The sequence below is a fragment of the Trichosurus vulpecula genome, chromosome 2, assembly GCF_011100635.1.
Source record: "Trichosurus vulpecula isolate mTriVul1 chromosome 2, mTriVul1.pri, whole genome shotgun sequence".
In the NCBI taxonomy this organism is placed as follows: Eukaryota; Metazoa; Chordata; class Mammalia; order Diprotodontia; family Phalangeridae; genus Trichosurus; species Trichosurus vulpecula.
The window spans coordinates 245,041,274-245,060,769 of NC_050574.1; the positions used below are offsets into that span (position 1 = coordinate 245,041,274).

The 19,496-nt window shown below is 35.9% G+C and overlaps 1 protein-coding gene across 1 annotated transcript in view; it reads left to right on the top strand.

The window, feature by feature from the left end:
• The window catches only part of ITGAV (integrin subunit alpha V), a 113,582-nt gene that overhangs the window by 6,876 nt on the left and 87,210 nt on the right, over positions 1–19,496 (top strand). The window contains exon 2 of the mRNA XM_036743427.1: positions 11,788–11,915. Within this exon, the coding sequence (XP_036599322.1) occupies positions 11,788–11,915 (128 nt within the window). The remainder of the gene's footprint in view (positions 1–11,787; positions 11,916–19,496) is intronic.

Consider the following 19,496-nt stretch of genomic DNA (forward strand, 5'->3'; position numbering starts at 1 on the left):
CCTTCCCCAAATGTGAAAGTGCTGCCCAAGAAGTCCCTTATGTAGCTTCGTAATGATTTAGACTAGTATTAGTTTGTATTTTGAAGATACGGCAGCTGAAAGATTGTATGGATACATGTGTTTTCTGCTATAAATAGGACTGGTGTCAGATGAAAGTCTTTGTTTAGATATTCTATTATGTACTTGGTAATTTTCTTTCTAGAATAAACACTTGTTTGACTTCAGTTTCAAAGAGTAAATTCGTTGGCTTGTTTTCCATGTGACCAAGCAACATTATACTTCAGACAAAATTTATGCTAATCTAAGTGTACTTCAAACAGCTTTCAAATGCTCTCTTCTTGCTTTTTTGTATGGGATATAGAAACATTAAGTTTCTTTAAAGTGATATTTGCCTAAAATGCAATGGTTCACTGAAGCATAAAATGGGTAATACATTTCCCTGCCTAAATCACCTTTAAAGAGGGAAAATTCCAACATGCCATGTTGTCATAGATCTAGAGCTGGAAAGAACCACAGAGGCCATCTAGTCCAACCCTCCCTCATTTTACAGATGAGGAAACTGAGGCGTAGAGAAATTAAATGACTTGCCAAAGGTGAGATTTAAAGCTACATCCCATGACTTCACTGCCTGTGCTCTTTCCATTTACCACACTGTCTTATATGTAAGTTTGTAAATAACCTTCATTTTAGGAAGGGTTCAAAGTAAATATTCCTATAAAATGGAAATTTGACCTCTTTATTGATTTGACATGTTAAAGTCTTGTTTTTTATTCCTTTTGTAACATGGGGTGTGGAGGCATCTTGTACATTTATGACCATCGATAAAGCAAATAGACTAAGATGGTTATCACTGACAATACAGCAATTTAGATGGGAAGACAAGGTACAAGTATAGCATGTGTATCTATCTGTTCCTTTAACATGATATTGTCTGTATATAGGTATTTGCACGTTGTCTATGTGATCTCCTTGAGGGCAATGACTGTTTTTGCCTTCTTTGTATCCTCAGCACAGTGTCTGGCACATAGTAGGTGCTTGATAAATGTTTGCTGTAATTTTTACTGTTTTTTTTTTTTTTTTGTAGTTAGCACTTTTTTGGTCCTCCACTAAAATCCTACAGTAATGTTTCACTGATATGGAGATGACCCTGGCTTCTAGAAGGGGGATAGCATCTAAATGTAATTTCTATCTGGCCCTGCCAATCTGTAAAGACTTCAAATACAGACCCTTTGACAGGCTGTGTGGCTCTGGTGTCCAATTACCAACCCAGTTAACCAGAAGATAGGCCACTAGGTGGTGAAATTTTAAATCACAGTAAGTCATAAATAGTTTACTGAGTCCCAGAGGGATCTTAATCTGTGTTGGTACATGAAATATTCACATTGACAAGATTTCAGAGATCTTCTGTCAATTAATCTACAAACTTATTATTGAATACTAGATGCACTAGAAATAGAAAGACAGAAGTCCACTAGTCTCTGCCCTCAAGGAACTTCAGTCTCACTTAGGGGAGAAAACATATACATATGTAAGTACATAGATATAAAGAAATTTGGGGGTTTGGCTCTAACAAGTGAAGGGATCAGAAAAAACTCCATGTAAAAGGTAGTGCTTGAGCTTGTAGAAAACTACATATTCGAAGAAATGGAATTAGGGAATGAGTATATTCTAAGCATGAGGGATAGCTAGGGAAAAGGCACAAGGCAGCAGATAGGTGAGAAGGCCAGTCTGATTGGGTCATAGGGTGGGGCAATTAGAAAGTAAATACTCAGCTTCCTGTCCTTTTTTCTGCATTCAATTTTCTCTTCTTCTAGCACGTACATAATTATTCCACCTTTTAAAAAGATGTTAACCTTCTCTAAGTTTATTGCTTAATGGAGTCAACTAAACAACTCAAACATGCTTTATCTTGGATGGGCCACTACTAAATAATTTTGTTTATTTGCAGGGTTTGAAAAAAATGCAGTCATTATTGTTCAACAAACTTCCTATCCTTGGTAACAAGGTCACATTCCTAAAGGCTTTGCATTTGAAAAGGACTTAGGGATTGGAAGCTGAGTAGAAAGGCATGCTGTTAATTTTTTGTATCCTCTTCTCTCATTCTCCCTCCCCTCTTTGTTCTCCATTCCCATGGAGTGATCTCAGACAGTTTGGTCACTCAATTACCCTCTCTTCCTGAAAATTCCCCAAGTACTGTTAACCAAGAATCCTGACAATGGCAGTAGTCATAAGGCCTAGTAGAGAGTGCATAGTTATTAAGGGGAGGTAAAACTGGTTATGAGGAAAGGAAGTGAATGGGGGTGGTGGAGGTGCTTCTGCCATTCTCACAGCCATTGAAATCTCTATTTATTATACCTAACATCTACATGCCAAACTGCCACCATTGATTATTATGAGTACTTGATGGTCGATTATTTTATGCATTTTTTTGAAGTCTTGACTATTTGCTTATCAATCTCATTTGATACTGGCCTTTTGGGAAGACTATAAAAAGAAGGTCTCCTGCCTTAGCAACTTTCTTAGCATTTGTAATTTCCTATTCCTTCAGAGGGTATTGATATTATTATTGATTTTGTTATTAGTAGTTAGGGTATTTGTACCAGACTACTAATGAGTACACACACACACACACACACACACACACACCTACACACCCCCACACACCGCGGAAGTCACAGGGCAAGTTGTAATGGCAGAATTAGTACTAAATCTCAGACCTTTTGACCCTTAATCCTATTTTCTTTTTGCTGAACAATGATGCAGTTGCTAGTTTTTATTTAAACTTTTGTTATGCCAATTCATAAGCCTTAAGTCACTTTGATTTAACTAGTAGGCACATATTGGACATTGTAAGGAGTGGATCTTATATGCAGATTCCATAGAATTAAATTTGTGTTTGATTTTCTGGTACAATCAACAAATACAGTTTTTGGTAGTGTGTTTTGCATTTGCATTTCTCATTTCCCTCACATATCACCATTGTCCAAAGAGCATTCATTCATTCAACACCTTTAATGGGTACCCACTTTTGTATTGGGCATTTTGATGGCTACTGTTTCTTCATCTTCCTCATTTAGCTTTTCGTAGAGATTTCCTTCTCTCTTTTGGTCCTGTATTTCTTTCTGTCTTCTTCAGTTTTTAGACACATGTCAGTTATTTCATTTTCCCATTTATTCTTTCTCTTCTTGGCTTGTTGTAAAGCCTGTAAAAAAATCTTTTTATGAATCCTAAATAAAAATAGCTTGTCAAAAGGTCTAGTTGGCTTTTGGGGCCAATGAACACTCTTCCTCAATGTTTTACCACTTAGCTTTTGGAAATCAATAATGTTCTAACATTTTAAAAAGTCATTCTATTTTTAGCTAGATTCCATCATTTCCTGTGTCAGCTAAATAGGGCACAAGGCTTTGCATAAAGAACTTTGGGAAACTATTAATTAAGATTCATATTTGTAACCTAATTATCATAATTTCATGCTTGGAATATGCATTTTGGATGCTAAAAAGCAACAATAATGCCCTAACCTCACATGTAAGTAGTTCACATTGTCAGTTTTGTTTTCATTTGGGTAATATCCTGTCTTGAGCTCTTTCTTCATTGTCTCTGATGAACTCTGTTCCTAAGAATTATCCTATTCCTGTTGCTTTTCTCTTTGATGTGTAGTAGCAAATAAAAAAGGTACCTAAAGCCAAAATTAAAGAAACTTCATTAAAGATGCTACATATAAATCTAGTCACTTGAAGATTATTTAGATGCTAGAAAAATTTTCTGTTTAGTGATTGATTTTTTTTTGCTCTCTTGGTTGCATATTTTGCAGTAACAGGATGGAATTGTTTAAATATGGCCGAGGGTTACCTGAAACTGTCATTTAACAAAGGTAGAAATTTATTCAAGTGATTTGTCCTGGACATCATTTACTTTGTTAAGAAGGACTTAAAGGCAAACATCTGGATACAAACTTCTCTTTTTCCACCTTATGAAAGACTCTAAAAATCAATTCTTATCACAACAAAAGTAAGCATATGTGTAGTATGTATTAGGTCTATATAGATATAACTGTAAATATCCACTTCACTAATGGAAGAATGATTTGACTTTTTCTTTTAAATTATTTAGCCCTGGCAAACAAGTTAGTTAAAAATAGCTTCCTTTTCTAGCCCTAAAAGTATATATTTAATAATTTTTTCAGACTTAGTGTGGAAGTTTTAAGATTATTGTGGCCAAATTTTTATCTTTTAGGTGGGAAAAAATTTTATCTAAATTATGACTGTTAGTTACTCATTAATTGTACAATTGTCATGCTTCAGACAGAACACTAGCAACTGGGGATATCAGTCAATAAACCAACAGCATTTATAATGTGTCAGGAATTGTCTTAGCACCGAGGAAACAAAAGCAGTAACAGAGCTGTCCTCAAAGAGCTTGCATTCTATTTGAAGGAAACAGCATATAAGTTCATAAAAGTATTTGGGAGGGGCACTATTACCTGAGAGGAGGGATCAGGATAGGTTTCATGTAGAAGAAGGTGGTGGTTGAAGGGAGCAAGGGATTCCAACAGCTGGAGTTTGAGAGAAGGAGAGGGGGAGAGGAGGGACACAGCTTGTGTGAAGAAATGGGAGATGGGAGGTGGAATGGTGTGGACTAGGAACAGTGTAGTAGACCACTTGAGCTGAACCATGGTGGATGTGAAGGAATGATCGGTAATATACCTAGGGAAGTAAGTTGAATCCGGATTGTGAAGAGCTTTAAATGCCAAACAAAAGAGCTTGAATTTGACCTTAGAGACAGTTAGGAACCCCTGGAGCTTTTAGAGCAGGAGAATTCATGATCAGAATGGTATTTTAGGAATATCATATTGGCAGCTGTGTGGAAAATGGATTAGAGTGGGGAGAAAGTAGAAGTAAGGAGACCAATTAGTTTGCTATTGTAGCAGTCCAGGTGAGAGGTGATGAGAGCCTAAACTAGGATAAATGCCACGTGAATGAAGTATAGGAAAAATACTGGGTTTGGAGTCAGAGGATTTGGATTCAATTTTCTTATCTGCTGCTTACTTCCTGTATGACCTTACCTCAGTTTCCTCCTAGTTTAAAAAGAGAGGTCTGGCCCAGATGGCCTCTAACTTCCCTATTGGATGATCCAATGACTTTCATCCTATCTGGGATGTGGCAAATGTTAACCCTGGTAAGAGCTGTTTCCAAGGTTAGTTTTGGGCACAATTGTTCAAGGAATCTTTTATGTAAATTGTGCCAGATTATCCATTTTGAGATTATAGGATTTAGAACTAAAGAGAGACTTAAGAAATGATAGAGATTAAATCCCTCATTTTTACAGAGGTTCCAGATTTCCAGAGAGGTTGTGATTTTTCCAACATCACAAAGCTTTCCATTAGAAAAATAGAGCATTTATTAAGTGCTTACTGTGTGTCAGGCCCTGTGCTAAGTGCTAGGAATACAAATACAAGCAAGGAAGACAGTTCTTATCCTCAAGAAATTTACATTCTTTTTTTTTTTTTTTTTTGTCCTGGAGGCAGTCTATCAATTCTTTCTATTGGCACTCTTCCCCCAAACCCCCTCAAGTGTTCAAAAGTTCTGGGCAACTTTTTTGTATTATTTCTTGCATTATGATTTGGTTTTTTAACTTGTGACATTCTTTTGGGAGACCCATATCTTAAGTTGTTTATGTGAATCTTGTCTTTGAAATCAATATGTTTTGCTTTTATAAAGATCAGTTTTCTTTTAAGATTGTTGCTATTTTCTTTTCTTCCAGATCATCCTTCAGCTTCTTCATATTTGCATTCCAATGAATCGTTCACTCCTTTGTTTCTTTGATAAGATTTGCCATTGGGGATTCAAGTTTTTTTTTTATATGTATATTTTGCTGATTTTTTCTGCTGTGCAGGCCATAAATTAAGTTTTCATAATTCTGATTCCTCTCTTGATGAAGCGTTCAGGAGCCTCCTGCTGTAGTTCCATGCTCTTTTGAGAATCCGTAAAGTCCTCTCTCTTTCATCAGGTAGTGATTAATTTTTCCTTTGTCTTGAAATATGTACTTAGAGATATCTATTGTTTAGCTGATTTGGGAGCTATATTCTCATCTGTTATTAAAATTTTCCCTGTTGATTTATCTTCATGTGTTCAAGGTTTTTAACTGACGTTTCTTCTGATATCTTTGATAATTTCAGACTTATTTCCTTTTATTCTCCTATCACTTTCTGATTTCTTCCTCTCTGAGGGCAGTTTTCTGGAGTGATGGACATTAAAGCTGTCTTAGCTTCCTCCTTTCCTAGCCATTCACTTTTCTCCTGCCTCAGTTTCTTTCTCCAAATGATAGGATAGAACTGGTGTGTAATGTTAAGCAGGGTGGCACTTTTTTTTTACTGTTTTCTCTTTTGGAATGCTAAGGCAATCAAGCGCCTTTAATGAGTCTTGCCTTTGTTTAAATCTGGCAGGTAAAGTGGGACCTTTTGTCTTTTGTTTTGGAGTGCTTCTCAGCACTGAGGTAATCAAATACCTTTGATGAGTCTTGCCTTTCAAATGTGATGGCAGGTAAAGTGGGACCGTTTGTTGGCTTCTCAGCACTGTGGCTTTGAGTCTTGTCTTTGTTTGAATCAAGAGTCGTTGATTGGAAACAATGTATATGATATGGTGCTAGTGATTAAAGATCTTTCCCACACCCCTTTTGCTATATAGGTGCTGAGCCCTCAGGGCCCTGAGCAGGGTGTATAACCTCTGAGGTTGGCAGTTTGCTTTTAGGGGTATGCTTGTTGGAAGAATGTTGATGATTTGGATGGACGAGATGCTGATTAGCCATTAAGGAGTCTCCCTGGCTTTGAAAACCCAAATGTTGGTGCCCCTCTCTCTGGTAACTGTGTAGGTAATGTCCTGTTCAAACAGCTAGAGGCCTGTCTGTTGATTTCTGTGTGTTATTTGCTCTGTTTATATAATTTTTGCTTGTAATTTCTGTGTTTTCCCTGAAGTTCCAGGTGCTGACTTTTCCCCCTGAATTAAGTGAATGAAATATGTATGTTTAATTAAAGTGAGATTGTCAACCTCTTAAAGTTGCTTTCCTTAGAAAAGCAGATCAAAGAATTTGTGCTAGCAGCCCTCCTGTGTGCTCTTGTTGTTGGTCTTGTTGTTGATCTTTCATCTTCACAGCAGCTGCTAGCAACATTGTTGTTACTTGGTGTCAGCTGGATGCTAGTCCTATTTCCTTCAGGCCAGGTGGAGCCCTACACATCTTGACGCCCTGTCACTGTTCTTTAGTTCTGTGGCTGAGAACTGCTGTGATATGATAAGCTGCTGAATTGTTGCCCTGGGTAGGGCAACCTTCCCACTTACTTCTACCTCTGCCTCTGTTCATTGGGTGAGAGTAAAAGAAGAGGGACAGAAGTGAGTTCTATTACAAGAAGTGTTGCCTCCCAGAGCCTGGGGGATGGTGGAGTGAGAAGGAGCTAGGCAAGCACGTTAGGGATTAGACTTTTACTATGTCTGGTTGTTACATCCTTAGAATTCCTAGGGGCTTAGACCATGTACAGCTGTAGCAGTTGTATCTATTGTATATAATTCTTATTTTGGAGAGATTTGAGAGATCCTTTGGCCTCTCAAACATCTTATTGGTCATGTGCCCTGGAAATAGAAGTTTACATTCTAATGGGAGAAGACAGCACATAAAGGAAGCTGGAAAAGGGGCATGGTGACAGTAGGTAAGATGGTATGAAGATGGCCAGAATGTGGCATGGAAGTTTGAATCTAGGCAAAATAAAGAGAAATTACCTATCAGAGTTTGAGGTTGCCTTGGTGGGAGGAGAGGAGAGATGAGTGATGCCAAGTATAGACACCCTGATGAGGAGATGGTGGGATGGATGCAAAGATGAATACCAGGTTCTGGGAAAGAAAAGGGGAAAGTTCATCTATTATTATACTATAGTTCTCTTAATTCAACATTTGTATCCTGATGAGAAAGTTTTGATGTCTCCAACTCTTAAATATGATTGCATAAAACTTAAAAACCATGCTGGGGTTTGGTTAGTGGCTTTGCCTTTGTTTTCTATTTTTGTCCATTTTAAGATGAGTAGGAATTTGAGTGTAGGAGGTGAATTCAAACTCAGAAGACTTCCAGTAACCTAATGATTCATGCATCTAGCTATTAAGTACGCTAGATCAGTTTTTGACAAATTCTGCCCACAATGCCCATTTAAAAGAGATGAATGTAAAACAAAATTGGGATGAGTCTGGTTTGTTTGGATCCTCCCTATTTCAAGTGAATGTGAATAGCAATTGTATATGCTTTCTTTGCTAGAAAGATTTAAGTGAAATATTTATTTCATTTTTTTTTTTTTGAGTTTAGAAAGTGGTCTTTCCCCATGAAAATTTCAGCTAAATTGACATTCCAATTTAGGCTGATCAAATTCAGGTAAAAAATTGTAGAGAAGTTTAGATAAAAGGTAGCTAGCGGGTCTGCCTTGGAATCAAGAAGACTTGCCTTTGATACAGTTTGCTTATGTGTCCATGGCCACATTACTTAACCTGAGAGTGCTCTAAGTAACTTTATATGAGTATTACAGATGTATCATTGCTCTGGTCCAATGGAGAGATTTCTGTTTCTGGAGTTCCTCATACAGATGAAATCATAAGTCCAGACATACACACCCCTTACACTAGCTCAAAATTTTTAATCCATTTTTAATACTTTAAATTGTTTTTTTCAATTGTCAAGTATGTATTTATTCTTCTTCCCCCTAAAAATCTAAAGATATGCATAATCAGGCCAAACAAATTCCCATACGGGCCATATGCCCAAAAAGGCATACATCATTCTGCTTATTTAGTCCGTCAACTCTCTGTCCAAAGGTGGGTAGCATTCTCTATCGTTGGGTCCTCCGGAATTCATGGTTGAGCATTGCATTGATCAAAGTTCCTAAGTCATTCAAAATTCTTTATTTTTGCAAACTTGTTTGTATCATATAAAATATTTTCTTGGTTTTGCTCGCTTTATATTGCATCACTTCATACAAATCTTCCCAGGTGCTTTAAACCCTTCATCACTTCTTACAGAGTGGTAGTATTCCATTACATTAGTATACCATAATTTGTTTAGCCACTCTCTGATTGATGGGCACCTTCATAGTTTCCAATTCTTTGCCATCACAAAAAGAACTGCTATTAAAAAAATAGATAAGTATAAACACAGGACATAGTTCCAAATTGCACTCAGAAATGGTTATAACAAGTTACAGCTTCACTAACAGTACATCAGTATACCTGTATTCCTTTAGCTCCTGTTGGCATTTGTCATTTTCTGTATTTTCTTGACTTTGCTTATCTCATGGGTTTCAGGTTAAACCTCAGAGTTTTTTTTTTTACTTTCCATTTCTCTAAATTATTAATGTTTTGGAACTTTGTTCATATGTGTTGGTTAACTTGGATTTCTTCCCTTGAAAATTGGTTGTTTTGGTCATTTAACAATTGGGATATTGGTTCTTAATCTTGAAAATTTGCATCTGTTCCTTATATATGTTGGAAATGAGAACTTTATCAGAGAAACTTGTTTCCCTTAAATTTTTAAAATAAATTAATTTTAATAACATATTGTTTCCTTTCCAATCTTAGCTATACTGTATTTGTTTATGTAAAACCTTTTTAATTTTATGTAATCAGAATTATAAGTTTAATCATTTGTGACCCTTTTTACCTTGTTTGGTCACGAACTCTTTCCCTGTCCATAGATCTAAAAGGTAATATATAATTTGTTTAAAATGTGACCTTTTGTTTTTGGGTCATGTATCCATTTGAAGCTTATCTTCGTATAGGTGTGAGGTGCTGACCTGAACCTAATTTCTGTCAAACTGATATCCAGTTTTACAACCTTTTTTTGTCAAATAGTGAATGGGGTCTTTGGGCTTATTCCACACTAGGCTATAAAGGTTTTTTTTTTTTTTTTGCTTTTGCATATTGTGTACCTAATTTGTTCACTGATCAATATTTGTTTTTTTAACTAGTACCAAACCATTTTTGGACATTTAGGTGGTACATCATAGAGAGTACAGGGGCTGGAGTCAGGAAGACTCCTTTTGGTGAATTCAAATCCCGTCTCAGAAACCACCTAGCTGTGTGACCCTATGAAGTCACTTAACCCTGTTTGCCTCAATTCCTCATCAGTAAAATGAGCTGGGGAAGGAAATGGCAAACCACTACTATATCCTTGCTAAGAAAACCCCAAATGGGGTCACAAGAGTCAGATGTGACTGAAAAACTCGACAACAAAAAGATCATTTTGATGATTATTACTTTCTAGTATAGTTTGAGGTCTTTTCCCCCCATGATTTCCCTTGAGATTCTTGACCATTTCTTATTCTAGACGAATTGTTATTATTTTTTGTAGTTCTAGCTCTTCAAAGCAATGCTTTAGTAATTCTCTGTGACAGTGAATAAGTAAAATAATTTAGGTGATATTGTCACTTTTGTTATACTTCCTGCATGTGGCTTTTTAATTGGAGAACAAATGGAAAATCCTAACAAATGAAATTTTTGGCTTCTCAAAAGTATGCCTTAAATAAGATTTCCTCAGATATAAAACTGACAATCCAGAAACTGACTATAATCAGAATAGCCTACACCTGTTTTGCTGAGTGTATTTTTTTTTTTCTCTCAGCTGGCGACTCCTCATACCTAAGTTAGAAGTATCGAGTGAAGAGAAAAAAGTTTTCAGATAAGTTAAACATCAGATGTTTTAAAAGTGAATATATAGGTGTTATTGAATCTTACAACAATTCTCTAAATACAGTGGGTACTCGCATAAATGATTTCTTGGCTTTTATTATGAATCTTTTCTGATTAATGCAGAGCACCACTGCTTAAAAACAAGTCTATCAGGTTATTTGACTGTGGTATTTCTACTCAAAGGCATCCACTGTCTCTTTGTAAAATTAGGCCCCAGAATCAAAATCAGACTGTTTGCTTCTTCATTTCTGACACTTCTCACCCTTTTCTGACTTCTTTCACATATGTCGAGCAAATTTGTTCTTGGCTCCTTTTGTTGAATTTTTCCTTTCCAGTTTGCACCCTGCTATTTTCCAGGAGACTTGCACTTCCAAACCTTGCCTCTTACCCTCTTAGTTTGTTGCAATTGCTTCTCAACTCTCTTTTTACCTCTTTGAATCTCCAATTCTTTATCTTTCAGGAAGCTTTCTTTTACTTAAGAGGGTAGTTTGAAAACTTTTGCATTTTCCTCAGAGAAGTATAAGCTAGTACAATTAAGAAACCTCTTTAAAATCTTGAAATGAGTCTAAATCCATAATCAGTACCAATATGTTAAGTTTCAGCATGATGAAATAAATATTGTGTGTGATATGTTAACTGCCATAGAATTCTAGTGAGTAGAAGAAAAGGGCTGTATTGCATTGTGATATAGCAGAGCACTGGGCCTGGAGTCAAGAAGACCTGAGTTCAAATGAGATCTCAGACACTTACTAGCTATGTGACCCTGGGCAAGTCACTTAACCCCTATTTGCCTTAGTTCCTCCCCTCTAAAATGGGGACAAACTGGAGAAGGAAATGGCAAACCACTCCAGTATCTGCCAAGGAAACCCCATGGACAGAAAGTCCATGGAGTCATGTAGAGTTGGACATGACTAAACAACTGAACAACACGTTGTGATCACTTCACATTTAATATTTGCTAAAGTTGACAAAAGAATGCTGGACATTTCATTACTAGAAAGCTTTATTTTAATTTGTGGGATGTCAAATCTTGAATCCTTCTGTGTGTGTGGTTTCTTTTTTTTTTTTAAAGGATGTTCCTTCTGGTTGGAGCTCCCAAAGCAAACACTACCCAACCTGGCATTGTAGAAGGAGGACAAGTGCTCAAGTGCAGCTGGTCTTCTAATCGAGTATGTCAGCCAGTGGAATTTGACTCAACAGGTAAATATGAGATAATTAACCCTTCATTTAAAATGATTTAGCCTCTAGATTTTAGTAATTATCTTAAATTGAATAATTAGTCTCTGTAAATGGGAATTTTTTTCCCTTGAATGTTTCTGAATTTTAAAGCACATTAAAATCCACTTTATTCTTCTGGAATATCCTAGGAGGTTTTAAATGTTCAGCTGATAATTCTCACTGAACTTTGAAAAATTTTTAAAAAAATTCATGTTCCCATAGTATATTTGGTCTCCATTCTGACCAAAGAGTAAATCTGTAGGTAGAGCAAAACATTATTTTGGATCCTGTGTCTGCCAGTTTAAAGTATTCTTTCATCAACTGCTAGTAAGAACTGAGTCCCAACAGGTATGAATCTTTCAAAGCTTTGTTTTGTGCTACCAAAACCAGTTAGACGTCTTTTTTTTTCACTCAAGAATGTTTTTATGATTAAAAAAGAAAGTTTTTAAGGCTTCGAAAATGTATATCCTTATTCTAGTCCAAAACTTTCTGAGAAATTGCAATTTTGTTGTTCTCGTGACATCAGAGTATAATCAGATTTCACCTTTACTTGGCACTTCTAAGCAACAATGAAAAGGATACATATACACGTACAAACACGTAGGGACTCAGTATACACATATATTGGAAAGTTTCATGAACCTCAAACTAATATTGTGATATTTCTATGAGGCATGGTTTTATATAAATTGGAGTTGTAATGATTAGTTGTCAAAGTCTATGATAAGATTTGATAGATTATGGCACCTAGCAAGAGGCCTAAATAACAGATAACCCATGTTTCCATTTTATTTAAGTTGGTTCTTTCCACGTCCAAAATTCTTTGTATGTATGAATTAGAATTTTAGAAACTAAAAAGGACCATATTAAAGATAACAGTGACTTTCCATTCAGAAGATTTTGGTTCTATAGAGTCAATATTAGTTGACCATAGATCACTAGTATTTCTGTTCTATTTGCTTGTGTGCCTGCCCATCAAAATTGTTTTCCACTAGTTTTGCCAATGATTAGTGGAAAACACAGGATGCTTTTTTTACCCACTTAAACCCATCTATATTAAATCCTTTTTTTCATATCTTGCTTTAGGCTAACATTTGGAAAAACCCAAGTGTGAGTGAATAGGCTGTTTTACAGCAAATGGGGAAACACCTGTGATTCAGAATGTTACGGGTCAGCGCATGTGTGTCTGCCAGAAGAATATGTATACTTTTAAAATGAAACACACCACATTTCAGTTTTGGCAGGCCGGACTTGTTCAGATATGTTTGTTTATTTAGCTTCAGAGATTACAGTGCAGCACATGGTAATATAGGGACTATTCTTTCAGGCATTTGGCCCCAGTGTTCATTCAGCTAACTCACAGTTCAATGAAATGTGAATCTGGAAACAATCATATTTTACTTTATGTTCCATTTTCAAAATGTAGTTTTAGCGGTTGAACATGTTATTTGTTATGAGTTCTGAACCTGTTGGCAAGCAGGATTAAGTGCATTTGAAAATAAGTTTTTATTCCAGTATTTTGACAATATCATGAAGCCATGGACCACTTCTCAGAATAGCACTTTTAAATGTGCAAAAAAATGCCTAGAAATACAAAGGAAAACAACTCTATCAAAATAGTTTTAAAGAAAAACAAGTTGAATGATCCCAGGCTAAGAACCCCTGATCTAGAAAGAATTAATTTTGTCTTTTCCTCTAAAATAAATAAAAGAAAAAATCAAGTAAGCATGCAGAACCAACTAGATGTATGATCAGACATTTTGAAACTTTGTGCATAGCTAGATATTATATAGTGATTTTTAATCTAAATAGTTAGTTTTCAAAGACTGGTTTCTGACCTCTAAGATGTGTTAGCTGACTGTTATAACTCAAAGAAGAGAAGTAGAAAAAAATGTATAAATACTAGAAAGGATATTTTATCCCATGTAGACTTTACAGTTTTCTATTTCTAATATAGGAGAATGTTTATATTTAATGTGTTCCATTACTTTGCAAAATTAAGAAGGGCCTGGGTATAAGCTGAATAGAATTTTTAACAAGGCAAAGGAGTCAGAAAACTGTCAGAATGGTGTGAAAGATGAAAGGGGACTTGGAGGCGTCAGACATTTAGGAGGAAGGGAAAAGAAACCATGCATTAGCAATAAAGAATGTACATCTGTTGTGATGATCAACAGTTTTATGGATCAGTTTATCCTTTGAATGTTTACATGTACCCAGATGTTAGACTTAAGTGTAAATCATAACTAAGCCGTTTTCCCACTGCTTGTCTGAGCACATCGCCATTCACTGCTGCTTGAGGAAAATGTATTTGGTGTTTTTGTTTTAAGACAATACATAACATAGTTTCTCGGATTTTTAAAAAGTCAGTTGAATGCTGAATGCTTTCCCCTCTTGACTTCAGAGACTTTTAAAAAAAAGGGTCTTCCAGGAGCTTTATTTTAGTTTTAAGAACCATTATACATTTTCATTTTATTTTTGTATGATAACAGTAGGTCTGTGTAAACCAATCAACCAACATTTAAAATATAAAAGTAAAGATAATTATTTTCAAACCAAAGTAGTTTTTCTTCATGTGTTTGTTGAAGTAACAATTTTAGGCCATCTCCCATTCTTATTTGAATAGTATTCTCTGGTAGGTTCCATTCCATATGAACTATCCATGAGTTTTTGTCATAATTATTAGGCAATTATTACAATTTTTGGTGTTCTCTAACCCCCTACCTCTTTAGGGTCCTCCACTATGATACCTCATGTTTCATATTTCGAGCCTTCTCTTTCCTTTTCCCATCCACCAGAACTTATCTCTCATGTGTCTCAACACCTTTGGGACAGATGGTGGCAGTGGATTGATCAGAAAAATAACTTGTATTGATGTGTTAGCTGACTGTTATCTTCTCTCTCAGGTAATTTAACCTGACTACAATGGACTTGTGGACTTATCAGTGTGAGTACTTTTTCTAGTACAGACTCCAATCCATTCATAGTTTCTCATTCTGTGATTCTTGTCCATATCTTGCCATCAATTCTCAATAGAGTGTCTACCTAAACTTTGAGAGCTTTCCTTTGGGTCTTCTATAAATAACACTGCAGGATGCAATTTGACCATTGGTTATTCTTTCTTTTCCTTTTATGAGCAACCCCCCTCAGTTCTGAACCTATGTTTATTTGACTGGATGATATCATATATGCAGCTTCATGCACACATATTTTTATGCTCACCACAGAGGTAAGCTCTTGGTTACTCTTTGGGTCACCTGTGTAAATAATAATATTTTTTTAAAAGACCTCTTCTCTTCACAGCTTGAGGTTGAGAAAAATTAAAATCATGCTGTATTATTTCTTAATCACCATTACTCTGTGATCCATCCTTTTCCTCATTTTGTCGGACCCCACATCTAAAGGGTGGGCAGTTTCTGAAGGGTGTGATCTAGTAATGTGATTGCTCCCAGCCCCTGAGGCATCTGCTCTTTAACCAGCTTGGGCTGGGCCTCTCCTAAGTAGTACCCTCAATTCTGTTTACCCCATAGACAGAACCAGTTTTAGCCTAGGGGACAAGTCTCCTGTCCTTGCTTTCTAACCAAAGTTAGGGGTGACTTGGTCTTCATGGATAGACCAAATGGGAGAAACTTGATTTTGAGATAGCTTTTGTTTTTCTAGCCAAAATTGCTAGGGGCAGCTGGGTCTTATAAAGCAACTAGCATTCCTGAAGTGTCAGAGAAGGGGTATAATCAACCACATGTGAAGGCCAGTCCACTTTCCTCAGCAGATTCATCCTATCACCTGAGGATTAGTATCCTCCCTCCCCCTTTCCAAGATGAAGTAATGGAGAGGAGCTGAGAACTCTTAACCCACCTCCTCATTAAAATGTACCAATTGAGATTGTCTTGCCTTACCAGGGAAGGTCCGAATGATGTACTGTCAGGCCAATCAGAAGGAAGACCTAAGTTTAAAAGGCCCTATTGTCCCTCACTCTGGGCCTTTAGTCATTGAAAGAAATGATCCACTTTATTGGTTACTGCTAGCCTAAGTAATAAATTGATTGATCATGCTTGGAACTTTGTCTCAGAATTTCTGTCATGACAACCATCTTTATTATTATCAAGCATCGCCCTGTTAATAAATGATATTGTGTCCAGAGAATTGCCCCAGTTTATACTTTTGTTAAATTTCATTTGTGACAAGGTAATTAAAAATAATTTATAGTTTCTCAGATATAGTTCAACTGCACTCTGCTTTCTGTTGTTTTACCTGTGGTACAGATTTCTTGTCTGTGCACTTCCTGAAGTCTAGAAGTTCTTGGTCACCTCATAAACTTAAATATTGTTTCTTCTTTCTCGTGTGCCACTTCAGATACTGTGTTGTGTCTATACTCAGAAGTTCTACTGTAATCGATGATGGTATAGAAATACTGGCAAATCTCTTCTCTATGTTTGCTATCCCCTTTCCAGTTTCATCTTCAAATATCTATGGATGATCTGGTATAATTGGGTCTCATTAAAACTTCTTGCTTGCTTCTTTTTTCCCCTACTATTTTGAGCTCTCGGAGAGAAGCAAACTCTGTAATCTTTGTAATCTTCTACTATCCTTTAACAGTTTGGCAAACTGTCTTGTACTCTAAACCAGTGTTGCCCCAAGGCAAGGGTCCGCAACTTTATCTATTAAAATGCATGAATCTTTAAAGTGTTCTCAGTGAGTGATACAAATTATGGGTACTTAAGATACCATATTTGTGGGATTTCCATGTGTTGGCCTCTCATCATACTGTATAGGTGACATTCTCTTTACTCATAGAGCCAGGCCTATTCTTTCAAGGAAACAGCTACTTTTACTCTTTATAACATGCTGAGTTTCTTCAATAGAATATAGGAAAAAGGAGGAGAAGAATGTAATGCTCTCATTTCATAGGTAAGAAACTATAGGCCCAGGAAGAAACATTGACTTTCTCAGTGTCACAGAGGCAATTAGTGCTGGGACTATGTCTAGAACACAGCTTTCTAATCTCCTGATCTAGTGATCATGCCCTTAAAACTAGATTTCTAGGAAAATTTGCTCAAGTTTTGACTATTTGATTTTTAAAATAGAAGTGACCAGTTTATGAATGCAAGGAAGAAAGGTGAACCAAACCAACTGGTAATATTAATCATTTCTGTGGTAGAAATTTCTGATTTTTTTTTTATTTTTCCAAATTATAAATCATTAAAATACTCTTGACTAATTTTTTTGTTCTTTCTTGATTTTATCTCTCTTATTTTCATTAGTATATATGGTATTATTTATGACAGGGTTTCTTGATCTTTGGTCCAGACTTCCTTAGATTTTGGATTTTCTGAAGCGTGGATAACAAAAAAAAATTTTCATTTTCACTAACTTCTAAGTGAAATTATTCATTAAAAATTATTCTGAAAATGGGTTCATATGTTTCGCCAGACAGCCAAAGGGATTTGTAGACACACAAAATCTTGATCCTAGATTTAGAGAAAAGTTTGGGCAGTTAAGGTTCTTTAAAAACAACAATTATATCTATTCTCAGTCAAAAAATCCATCAAAGATTTACATAATAATAGAGTTTGAATGACAAAAATGAAGGACTGAGTGAAATGATTTTCTTTTTGTCATAATTTCTTATCTCCAACCTAGTCCTGAATTCTCTTGTTGATTGGCTACCATTCCAGAGAAGGAATTTGGCAGAAAGGAAGAGCTGGAGAGGGTGATGTGGAAGGTGTGTGTAGGTTTTCAATTATGTGAAGTGGACTGAAAATAAAGCCCTTCCCAAAAGGACTAGGGATACTGTTCTCTTTCTTCTCTGGCACTACAACTCTGTGGTCAGTTAGTTAGTACATCAACAAGCCTTTATTGAACACTAATTTGTCCCAAGAACACTGTTAAAAGCACTGAAGATGCAAAAAAGGGCAAAAATATGGTCCTCTCTAGGAACGCACAAGTTTCCTACTTTACACTGCCACAGTAATGCTAACTTATGCAATCTTTTTCTCTAAGGAAATGCATTCATTTAATGACCATTTAATTCTCATAATCAATGTGAACTCTGGGCTAAATTGTTTTTTTTCCTTTATTTTTAAAATTTATTTTTAACAGTGATTTTAAAACATTTTTAGTTCCAAATTATCTCCCTCCTGCCCGCCCTTCCTCCACCCATTGAGAAGGCAAGCAATATGATATCAATTATACATCTGGAATCATGCAAAACATATTTCCATATTAGCCATGTTACAAAAACAAAATAAAACAAAAACAGCAAGAAAAAAAAGTGGAAAAAAATCTTTCAATCTGCACTCAGAGTTCATCAGTTCTCTCTCTGGAGGTAGATAGCATTTTTCATCATGAGTCCTTTGGAATTTTCTTGGATCATTGTCTTGAGCAGTGTAGCTAATTCCTTCACAGTTGATCATCATTACAATATTGCTATTACTGTGTACAGTGTTCTCCTGGTTCTGCTCACTTCACTGTGCATCAGTTCATGTAAGTCTTTCCAGGTTTTTCTGAAAGCATTCTGCTTGTCATTTCTTATAGCACAGTAGTATTCCATCATAATCATATGCCACAACTTGTTTAGCTGTTCCTCAATTAATTGCTATACCCACAAGTCCTTTGCCACCACAAAAAAAGCTACTATGATACTTTTAGGCATAGGTCCTTTGCTCTTTTATTTTATTTTGGGGGGGTACAGCCGTAGTAGAGGTATTTCAGGGTCCTTTGGGCATAGTTCCAAATTGTTTTCCAGAATAGTTGGAACAGTTCACAACTCCACCAACAGTGCATTAGTGTGCCTATTTTTTCACATCCCTTCCAGCATTTATCATTTTCGTTTTTTGTCCTGTTAGCCAATAGGTGTGAGGTGGTACCTGAGAGTTGTCTTAATTTGTATTTCTCTAATCAGTTATTATTTAGGATACTTTTTAAAATGTGACTATTGATAGCTTTGATTTCTTCTTCTGAAAACTGCCTGTTCTTATACTTTGACCACTTATCAATTGGCAAATGGCTTTTAGTTGTGTAAATTTGGCTTAGTTTCCTAAATTTGATATATTAGGTCTTAATCAGAGAGACTTGCTGTAAAACACTTTCCCAGTTTCCTGCTTTCCTTCTAATTTTGGCTGCATTGGTTTTCTTTGTGCAGAACCTTTTATTTTCATATAATCAAAATTATCCATTTTATTTTCCATGAATGTCTTTGTCTCTTGTTTGATCATAAACTCTTTCCTTATCCATAGATCTGACAGGTGAATTTTTCTATACTTTCCTAATTTACTTCTATCACTATCACCCTTTGTTATTCCTAATTTACTTGCACTATCACCCTTTATGGCCAAATCATTTATCCATTTTGACCTTATTTTGATATATGATATGAGACGTTCATCTTTGCCTAGTTTCTGCCAAACTGCTTTCCAGTTTTCCTAGCAATTTTTGTCAGCTGGTGAGTCCTTGTCCCCAAAACTTGGATCTTTGGGTTTATTAAACACTAGATTAATATGGTCACTTACTACTGTGTATTGTATACTTAATCTGTTTCATTGATCTACCACTCTATTTCTTAGCCAA